The sequence below is a fragment of the Merops nubicus genome, unplaced genomic scaffold (assembly GCF_000691845.1).
Source record: "Merops nubicus isolate BGI_N331 unplaced genomic scaffold, ASM69184v1 scaffold26600, whole genome shotgun sequence".
Taxonomy (NCBI): Eukaryota; Metazoa; Chordata; class Aves; order Coraciiformes; family Meropidae; genus Merops; species Merops nubicus.
Genome location: NW_008582597.1, coordinates 7,110 through 17,944, shown reverse-complemented (window position 1 = coordinate 17,944; position 10,835 = coordinate 7,110). Strand labels below are relative to the sequence as shown.

Genomic DNA, 10,835 nt, shown 5'->3' with positions numbered 1-10,835 from the left:
CCTCCAGCAGAGCACTGGCAGGAGGGAGGGGAGCAGGATGCTCAGGGAGAGCTCACGGCCTCCCCAAAGCCCAGAGCACATCCCCCTGCACCCAGCAGCTGGGGGTGCTGCCAGATGGGTGGCACCAGGGAGCCCGGGTCCATCAGCAGAGACCAGCCTGCTCACAGCCAGATTTTGGGGCTCTGCAGTCCTCAAACCCGTGACCACTCACTTCCCATGTGGAAGGAACGGGTGTCTGGGCACAGGGGACCCTTCCTCATCATCATCTTCACCATGCCCTCCACCAGAGAGTCACGTGCTCGGGATGCCAGGGACAGGAGGGGGGCTCAGAGAGGGAACACCAGAGAGGAGCAACAGGGCAGAGGAGACAGGAGACACCCCAGGCCCTCACCCATGAGGTTGTACTCTGCTAGAAGCTGCCTGTTCAGGAAAATAAATCTGAACCTTACCCTCCATTATTCAAAATGCTTACAGAGCAACAAGAGCAGCCCTTCACCTCGAGTGATGGGACAGGGTGGGCTCCCTGCCTGGCCCCACTGACCAGCATCTTCCCTGTAACCTCAGTTCAGACACAGCTATGATGAAATTGCACTTGGTGATTGTCTCATTACACTGTTTTTTTTTTCTGTCCTTCCTAAAACTAGATTTATTTTCTGTACAAACTTGGCTTGAAATATAAACCACATAAAATTCCCATTGAAAATAATGAGAATCCAGTATCAAAGATGGAAGTCTCAAGAGAGACGGGGTGGGGGGAGAAGCAAAGAAGAGCGAGGGTGGAGGAAAAGACAACAACAACAAAATGAGAGGAGGAGGAGAAGGAGGAGCAAAGAAGAGCGAGGGTGGAGGAAAAGACAACAACAACAAAATGAGAGGAGGAGGAGGAGGAGGAGGGCTGTGAGAAGGGGGCAGCAGGGAGAGCTAGTCTCCCACATCGGAGTCCCGGTCACCGATGAGCCAGAGGATGTGAAAGCTGAGAGCAAGGAGACCTGTGCCAATCAGGTCCCCCAGTGCTGTCAAGTATGGGATGGAGAAGTTGTCAGGATCGAGGTCCCTGCCCCACATCCAGTGCACCATCCAGTCAGCAATGTACAGAAGAATGAGAACCTGGGAGGCAGGAAGAGAAGAGCCACGTCAGACACAAACCCTGAGCTCTGCAATCCCAGCCTGGCTGCAGCACCCGCTGGGGCAACTGCAGGTCTGGCTCAGAGGCACAGGGAGCTGGTGGGAGGTCAGAGCCCCCTCCCCCAGCCCTGTGCTCCAGGCTTTCCATGTGGGCTGCATCCCCAGGGCAACCAGCATGGCACAGAGAGGAACCTGGTGAGTTACAGAGGGTCTGTGGGCAGCCAAACCCCCCGTGTCCTTGGCAGCCTCTGCCCTACCCTCCTCTAGCTTCACATCACCACCAAGCTTAGGCTGAGAGGGAGAACACTGGCACCCAACCACCAAAAAGTCTAAAGGTTGCCTCTCAGTTTTCAGATCTAATCAGAATAAGTTTGAAGAGCTGTGGGGCAAAGAGGGGACCTGGAGGCACGTGGGATGCTCGGGCAGGGACAGCACTGTCTGGCTTCCAGCAGTGAAAGAGCAACTGGCAGTACCAGCCTGTGATGTCCTCCCCATCTGCTTCCATGCAGCAAGAGGCTCCTACCAGTATCTAAAGACACAAGAAACCTGCTTTGGGTCCTCTCATAAAGACAGAAGGATCCTCTGAAGCCTTAGGTCTGGGACGAGGACCTGAAGTGTTAATTAGCACACTGTTGCTAACGTGTCTCTGGGCTGGGAGGGTCTCACTGAGGACACAGTGGAGCTCAGGACCACAGCACTCAGCAGAGGAGGTTCCCCTGCCCCCAGCTCTGGGGTTCCCCTGCTCACAGCAGCAGCTCTGCAGCGTGGCTGTGAGAGGAACCCCCCCTCGAGCACCCAGCACCCCGCAGGAGTCCACAGCCTAAATTTAGCCTCCTGGGTGACAGCACCCTGCTCTGGCTCTGATGGATGCTCTGACTCATTTCCTCACACTGGCTCCAGTCCTTGGCTTTAGGGGACGCTGAAACCAGACTCAGCTTCCAGGAGCAGAGGGGGTGAGCAGGGGGAAGTGTGGCTGGGCTTAGAAGGAAACTCTCTCCCTGCCCTCCAACACAGGCAGCCAGGCTCCTGCAAGTGGCTGCTGGATTTCTGTGGCACGAAGACCCCAGTCTGTGCAGGACCCCCCAAAAAGCCATTGCCTTGGGCTCACACAGCCCCTGGGAGCCCCACACTGCAGAGCTGGCAGCTCCCTGCCCTGCAGGGGAGGCAGGGAAAGGGCAGGACAAGCCACACAGGATCCCTGCAAATTCCACAGCCTTTCTTCACCAGCAGTTTTAAAACTGCTAAAATGCCTTACAGGACAGATTAAACACTTCTGCTATCAGAAGGACTTAAAAGACAAAAGACAGATTCAAAACTTGCCAAGAATGTTAGAAAGGAAAACTTGTGGGTACAGGAAAGGAAAAGAAGGATTTATTCAGTTTGATACCAGCTCATTTGACCAATACAATCTCCTTGGCCTACCTCTCCTGGCACATAAAGCTCTTACCTAGGGACAGGGTGTATCACTGTGCCTTCAGCAGTGTATCTACAGCCAAACTGGAGCAGGTCCCCACTGCAGAGGTACACCTGAGTGTCCCCTTAGCCCAGCCCGTGGGGGTTACAGCCCCTGGGGGGGCTCCAGCTTACCTGGAGAAGTGCAGCTGTCATGTAGAAGACGATGAAAATCAGGGTGAGTGTAGTGTGTCCACCTTGCATGGAGCTGATGGTGTAAAGAAAAACCAAGTGTCCAGGCACCACCAGAAGAAAGAGCACCCGGGCAGAGCGGGAGTTCACGTCTGCAAGGCAGCAAAGGTGGAGTTCAGGGTTAAGATAAATGGGAACAGGCAGCTCCAGGGGACAGGGCAGCACAGCTATGGTCAAATGAGAAGCAGGGGCAGCACACTGGACCCCCATCCTGCACTGCAGATGGAGGCTGGAAGGTAGTGCCCTGAATGATGACCCAGCTGTCAGGGTGCCCAAGGAGTCTTTGCACCAAGCTTGGTAGGAAAGCTTAATTCAGTCCCCAGAGCAAAGCTGTTCTTGGGTCTCAGCTGCCACAAGGACTTGTGTCCCACCTCTGGCAGTGCTCAGGACAGAGCTGTCAAGAATTTACCATGAACACTGAGTTTCTTTGGAGGTCTTTCTGCACCTTCTCTGGTGATGGGTTCTTTAACAGGTCACCACCACACTGGAGACCTCTCATCCTTCCTTGCTCTTCAGGGACAACCCTGGCCCAGAAGGCCAGGAGCTAGGCTGCAGGCTGCCAGACCCCCCTGGGGAGCCTGGAGAGTAACAGCCTCTGCCTGCACTCTGTGCTGGAATGCCAGTTTGGGCTGTGCTCTGCCACACCCCTGCCACACAACCCAGAGCTGCTCTGCAGCCTGTGCAAGCCCAAAGCTCTCTGTCAGTGCAGCTCTACGAGCCCAGCAGAGCTGAGCTGCTCCAGCAGCCTCCAGGCAGGTTTCTGTGTCCTGGGCACAGCTGGAAGACATTTAGAGGGTGGAGGATTTACAGCATGAGACAGTCAGGGCAGGGGACTCCTGCACCATGCTCTTCCCACCCAGCAGAGCTGTGTCCTCTCACACAAGGGCTCTGCTGAAGGTCTGACTGTCCCTAGAGGGCAGGGCAGGGCAGAGGACCCGCCACCACTGCCAGCTGAGCAGCCTCCAGCCACCATTTCCTGCCACAACACTCAGCCACGGCCACGACTTCAGCCACCCAACCCCAGCAAGTTGGCAGAGGGCAGTGGATCTGGGGTACCTGAGCTGAAGAAGGTGCTGCAGGGGCTGGGGCACTTGCGCGGGGCGGGGTCGGGGCTCTCGCCGGGCATCCCGCTCATGTGCAGGTAGGTGGAGATGCGACTGGCCTGCACGGCCACCAGGTTGCCACCCACGCCTGCAGAGAGGGAGGGAGCAGGGAGATGAGGTCTCACACGCTTTCCAGAGAAAGAGCAAGAGCTGTTTCCAACAGCCAGTCGATCTGGAACTGCCAGGTGCTGGGATCATGGTGGAGAGTCTATTTTTGACCTGAATTCTGCAGGATGTGAAGAGCTGAGACAAAGCACACTGTTCTATGGCTTCCCCTCAGCCCCCCCCCAGTAAAACAGATGCAATTCTATTTCTGCAGCTTTGATTGGAAGGAATACATGAAACAAACAAACAACAACAACAAAAAAAAAAGATGAGTCAGCCACCCAGCCAGACACAGGAAGTTTTAGAACTGTTATTTTTTGCACGAGGCGTAACGAAGCTGTGGAAGCCACTGGCACAAGATGCACTGGCTCAGAATGAACTCTGTTCACTGCAAAAAGTGATAAAAGAAAAAATTGTTTCCCTGGTTCATTAGGCAGAAAGGAGGTCAAAGCATTATAACAGCAGCAATTAGATTTCCTGATTAAGATCTGCAAATCCAAATCTTTACGTTGCCAGGTGCCCCACGGCAGGGACTGTGGAAGATGAGGCTTCCACCAGCCAGGAGGAACCAAGAAATGAAGACAGTTCTTGTCAGACCCTTTGAGAATGTGATTTTTAGGCAATAGCCTCCCAGGCCAGTCACCCTCCTGTGATGGGCTGGCACCAGGTGGAGCCACGCTGCTGCAAAGCTTGAGACAAACCAGCGATCAGAGGGGAATTAGGCTCCTTAATCTGCCTGAAATGAGGCACGTGAGACAATTCCACTGTTTGCCAAGAGCCCCCAGGAGCTGCAGTACCCCAGTGGAAAGGAACTCACCGTTAATCACTGGTGTGAAGACAGCCATGCCAGCAAAGTTTGGATCCGAGACTGTTCTGTCCAAAATTAAGCCCCCAACACTGCAGAGGGAAGATTGAAGCTTGTTAGGAAATGCTCACACACAGCACCGAGGGTTCCCTCTGCTGCAGTGTGCCCCCAAGGGTGGTACAGACAGCTAGGAATGTGCACCCAGGGCTGTTGCACTCATTAAGCCTCAATGTTTGATAACAGAAGACAGTTTTAGCAGGATCTTTTCTTATTTCTGGTAAAAAAAACCATCAAAGACTAAATCCCCTCACGTCCATTTTACTGCCAGGCAAGAATCAAAAGCAATCAGAGGGCAGAGAGGGCTCTTGTGCAGAGGACTGCTAAATGGGATCTGTGTTTACTCCTTGGCCGTGCCAGAGTCCCCCTGTGCCACAGCTGGGACATTTCTAAGGCCCTGGATTCCAACAGTGGGGTGCTTAATCCCTTCTGGGTGTCAGGACCTTAGAACCTCATGTCTTTGTCTGGAAAAACACAAAATATCCTCTAACTCCCCGGCAGTCTGGAAGCAGAAGAGGGAATGTAGCAAGGGCTAAGAGGCTGCAAGGGGAGGGTGGGTGCTGAGTCTGGGTCTGGGGGAGAGGAACTCCTCCTACCTGCTGATAGCCATGGCGATGATGACGGGCTCCCAGCCTGAGTACAGCACCTCCCGGGTGGCCGCGTTCCTCTTGGCCACCACGACCCAGATGGGCAGCAGGGCTATGAAGAAGGCACACACCAGTGGGTTCACGTAGGCCTTGCTCTCTGGGGGGGGGAAAGAAGCAGAAGGAGCAGATGGAGGACACGTCCTGCTGCAGTGAGGTGAGGGGCTACCTCAGCTGAGCCAGGCCAGCCTCAGCCCTGTGGGACACGTGTCGTGGTTCAACCCCAGCGGGCAGCCGAGCAGCACGTGGCTGCTGGTGCTCCCTCCTCACCCTGCAGTGGGAAGGGGGAAAGAATCAGGAAAAAGGGAAAGGAAAACTCGTGGATGGAGATAAAGACAGTTGAATAGGATAGAAAGGAAGGGGGATACTTCTTTGGGCCAGCAGTCCCCTGCCAGCTCCTTGTGCACCCCCGGCCGCTGCTGGCAGGCCAGGAGAAGAAGCTGGAAAGTCCTCAGTATAAACACTGCTCAGCAACAACTCAAACATCAGTGTTATCAACACCACTCTCCTCCAAAATCCAAACCACAGCACTGTACCAGCTACTGGGAAGAAAATTAACCTTAGTCCAGCCAAAATCAGGACAATATGACATCTGCTTCTTCTGGTGTACTCACAGGAGCTTTATCAACAGATCCCAGTGAGATCTCTTCCACATCAACTGCTCATTCCCACTTCCCACTCCTGGGCAAGACTTCCCAGGGTTGCTTCACCTCTGTCTGAACCTGGCTGAGTCACATCCCCTGCATCCCAGCCAGGGAAGGAAGGTGGAGGGGAGGGAGGAGGAAGTCTAGAGTCTACAGCTGCAGCTCTGCGCTGAGGATCCCCAGCTGGTCAGACAGTACAAAAGAGCAAATCCAAAGCTGCCTTCTCCCACTGCTTTAGCCACAGTCAAGCCCCTGGCACTTGGAAGGGGACAACCTCTCCCTTACCACGTTGCCTGGTGAGAAGGAAGGGTGCAGGTCACTGCCAAGGCTGTCTGCAGCTACAAGGCAGTAAGAACATCCATTTCCTCCCCTTATCAGTTCTGACTAGGTCTCACTAACTGAGGCAGCTTCCAGGCCAGGCATCCTACATATCCCAAGGACAGAAAGGGTACAGAAAGAGGCTGAAACGAGGGGGAGACACAGCAGCACATGGAAGGACCACGAAGAGACAAAGGCCTTTTGTTGCTCCTCACCCAGCTCTTTGTACAAGCCCCAGCTGATTCCTGAAAGCAGAGCCAGGGTGATGAGATCCCCCAGGCTGGCAGCAATCGGCGTGGCGACGTTGTCAGGGTTGATCCCCATCTTCCTGGACCCGATGATGACTCCAATCATAATCATGCCTGCAGCCAAGGAGAGGAAGAAGACAGGATGAGGCCAAGGGGAGCCCAGCGCTTTGGGAAGAGACGTGTGGAGGGGGTGGCAGGTTCTGTCTCTCACCCAGAACGAGGGAAGCAATGAAGGCAGTCGCCACGCTGCTGGCACACAGCAGGACAGCGTGGTCAATGCTGAAGTGCCCATCTGGGATCCACCCAAACACCACAGCTGCAATGGAGGCCAGGAAGCCAACCACAGTCGCCTGAACCTGGGAAGGAAAATCTGACAGTCACCAAGAAGAGCCCTGGAGAGTAGAATGGTCCCGGGGTGAGGGAAGAGGGAAGCACCCCCCAGGGTGCTGTTACAGGGGGGCCAGGATCCTGCAGGGAAACACCAGCCCTGGCCTTTAGGGCAAACCCTTATGGTAAGATGGCTGTGAGATCAAAAGTGCCTTTTTCCTCCCCACCAGACACCCAACAGCCAGGCACTCAAACCTCTGACACTTGTCACAGCTGGGCCTGCACCAACTCCCCCTATTGCCACTTTTCCTTACCTGTATCAGAGCCATGTTCCCCGTTATCATCCTCCAGAGCTCTTTGGGTGTATCCATTTGGCCAATATTAGCCTGCAAGAGGACATCCCAGTGTCATTAAGGACTGGCAGCACTTTGTACTCGCTCACAGCCAAATTCCTGCCCTCCAGCCACACAAGCTTGTGCCAGGAGCAGGAGAGGATAACGACCTCAAGTCCTTGGCTCTTCTGGGAGAAACATTCAGGAAAAAAGAATGCACCTTGTCCCTCCCAGCTGCAGGAAGGGGCTGATGCTCTCCTCCACGGCAGGAGCAGAGCCAGGCCCGCTGCAGTAAGGGAATTTTGGAGAGACATCACCAGATCTGACAAAGCCTTGTGAAAGCAACACGATACACTTTGTCCCCAGGCAGAGCCAGGCCCTGCTGTGCTTTCCACCTGGGATTCTCTGCTCTGGTGATGGAGCCCAGCCTGGCCCAGCCCCAGTGGGGTCGTGCTGCCCCCGGGGTCAGCCAGGCAGGGGGGCACTCGGGGTGTGCTGGCTCCAGGGTCAGCTCTGGTGTGGAGCAAGGCTGGGGCAGCACCACGTGGGCAGAGGGAGCTGGCAGCAAGAACGACCTGTTTCAGTTAAAAGCTGAGTAAACAAGGGCAATGCCACGTGGAGACCTACTGAGTAGCGGGAAGCAGCCGTGGCACACGGGTCACTGGCACTGTGGCAGCTGCTGGAGGTGCTGATCAGAGTAACCAGAAGGGACAGAAAGTTGCTTTAATTCCCTGGCACGGGATCCAAACTAAGCCAGCAGAATCCCTGCAGGTTGCTGGTTATTGCAGGGCATACAGGTTCTGCTCTTCCCAGCACCTCCTAGGTCTTTGTGGAAAGTTGGAAGAAGGGATAAGCAGAGGGTATAAGCTTATATATCCAGTCTTGGATTATTAGGAGCTGATGAACATGAAGAGGAAACGAGGGCAAAGCTCAAACCATTTGAAGCAGTAAATGGATGTTGGAGTTACTGTCTGACAGTGTCAAATTCAAACTTCTGCCCAACATACAGCTGCAGTTTCTTCCTCTCAAGTTTCCTTGCTGGTCTCCACAGAACCTCAAAAAACCAGTGATCAACTAACCCTTCTACTTACTGTTCTTTCCAACCAGCACTGAGATTCATCCATCTCTGGAGTGGATTATTCTGGTCAGTTTAGTGGAAAGGAGGAAGGAACGGGGGGGAAAACCAACAAAAAATTGACTGGAGTAGCACTGAGCACATCCAGCACAGGAATTTGAGCTCCATATGAAGCCTGACCTTAAAATTCCAGCCACATGGCAATTAGGGTGGGATTAACATAACCTCGCTGTAGTCACTGGCAACAGGATTCTAATCCTTTAACTAATGGGGGAGTTTTGCTTCTTAATTGTGAAAGGAATTTCTAAGGTGCCTTAATGCAGCACTAATGAGAAACCCACACTCTGAGAAACCACTCTGGGCTGCTTTCCTGTGGAGGGAGCATGAGACCCCCCCTGGGAGCCCGAGTCAGAGGGGAGCTCCCTCCACACGCCTGCACGTGGGTCCCAGCCCAGGGAAGAACAGGGCAAGGAAGAAAAAGCAAAGCCCACGAGACCATCCTGTCCTGCCAGGCACAGGTAGAAGGAGGCAGAGTGCACGGCCAGAGGATTTGTGCAGAGGCAGCTCAGCCTTCTCTCCTGCCAAGGCAAGGGAAAGTAGGGGACAAAGCCTGGGGGTTGGCCCACGAGGCTAACGCCACCCCACAGCCATCAGCTCAGGGGCAGGAGGAGGCACCAGGAGACCAGGCTGGTGCAAGGGCAGCAGCTGCTTGGCATGGCCGGGCAGGGAAGCTGGGCTGGTGCTGCCTGTGCCACCCTCCTCAGGGCCCTGCTGCAGCCACCACAGCAGCTCGGGCAGTTTTCACTCCTGTGACTCGCTCACAGCCCTGTCCCTCTGCCCAGCCTGCCCCAGCACTGCCCCAGGCCAGCCCCACGAGGGAAGGGGCTGAGCAGTGCCATGCTGCCCTTGCCCCAGGACAGCCCAGCACTCCCCCTGATAAGCCCACGCTCAAAGTTCAAGCTGGCCCAGGCTGAGAGGGAGAAGGGCTGTGGCTGGGACAGCGAGGAGCCCGACACGACCCGAACAATGGGCAGGGGATGAAACAAAGGGATTTGTTTCCCACAACGAAGGGGCAAACAAAGCTCAGGCTCTGTCCCTGCGAGCCCTGGCACTGGAGCACAGCTGGGCTGGGGGCAGCACGAAGCCTCCCAGCAGCTTTGTCCTCCCCAGCAGTGCCCGGGGAGAGGAGACCAGTGCTGAGGAGAAGCAGCCCTGGCCCAGCTCTGCCCAGGGCACTGGTGGAGTCCCCACTCCTGGAAGGGCTTCAAAGTCATGGAGATGTGGTGCTGAGGGACATGGGTCAGCAGGGAGCTGGCAGTGCTGGGGGAGCAGTGGGACCTGATGATCCAAAAGGTCCCTTCCAACCAAAATGATTCTATGATTCTAGGTAATGCTGGCACCCTGCATCACCCCATGGCTCAGGCTGGAAGAACAAGAGAGGACCCTGGAGAGCAGAAATACCTTTCCAACACTCTCCTGCACTTTCTCCTGCAGCAGCCAGGAAGGGAAAGGCTGAGAGGAGGGGAGTGTGCTAAGAAGCTGCTGCTACCACCCAGGCAGCTCTCTCTGTAGCTCTCTCGGGCCAAGCCACATCAGCTCTTTGCACTGCCAGGGCTGAGCCCAGGCTGCTTGTGGCAAGGGCTCTCTTCCAGCAGCCCACAGCACGGGGAGAGCCGAGTTCAAAGCTTGGCAGCAGGCACCCAGCACCTTGCAGATGTAAGTTCAAAGCCATACGTACTCCCAGCACGGGGCCCGCAGCAGCGTCAGGCAGTCACTGGCTGTCATGCTCGAGCAGAAGATGCTCTGCAGAAGGAGGGAGTGTTATTGTCCCTGTGAGGAGAGGATTTCATCCTCTCTCCAGTGCCTCTCAGCTACAGAGACAGACTGCTGTGTTGTAGAGACATTTAAACACAAAGCAACTCATTTACAGCTGGACCAAGGCAGAGCTGTGAGGAGCTGACAGCGCCTGCCCCGTCTCTCACAGGGAGCTCCCTGTTGCACGGGAGCCAGACTGAATTCCAGCAAGAGGAATGCCCAGCCATGCCTCTCCAGCAGCTTCAAGAGGCTGTCAAGCCACCTCCTCGCTCTGCTTGCAAGGTCCCCTCCATTTTTCCCTTCACCACATGATTCTCTCCAGGCTCTCTCTCGTGTCCCAGCCCTCCTGAACTCAGCCTGGTTCAGCCTGCTCTGCTGGCACCTCTGCACCCAGCTTCCTCACGGAGAAAACTGGACCCAAGCACTCCACACACTGACCCACCCCGTGCCCTCCAGGCCCACGAGCAGCCCTGGCAAGGAAATGAACTCTCAGCAAATCTTAAAGACGATTAAGCCTTCAAACCTGATCAGCCCAGTGGGATGCAGACACCTTCCCACTCAACTCCAGCCTCTGGGCGTTGTGCTCACTGACA

The 10,835-nt window shown here is 55.3% G+C and overlaps 1 protein-coding gene across 1 annotated transcript in view; it reads right to left on the bottom strand.

Annotated features, from left to right (window-relative positions):
* Positions 1-921: 921 nt before the first annotated feature.
* LOC103770882 (solute carrier family 41 member 1-like) overlaps positions 922-10,835 on the bottom strand; it is a 16,146-nt gene continuing 6,232 nt past the window's right edge. The window contains 8 exon segments of the mRNA XM_008938165.1: positions 922-1,107; positions 2,713-2,861; positions 3,826-3,960; positions 4,795-4,874; positions 5,436-5,583; positions 6,661-6,807; positions 6,905-7,049; positions 7,335-7,406. Coding sequence (XP_008936413.1) covers positions 922-1,107; positions 2,713-2,861; positions 3,826-3,960; positions 4,795-4,874; positions 5,436-5,583; positions 6,661-6,807; positions 6,905-7,049; positions 7,335-7,406 — 1,062 coding nt within the window.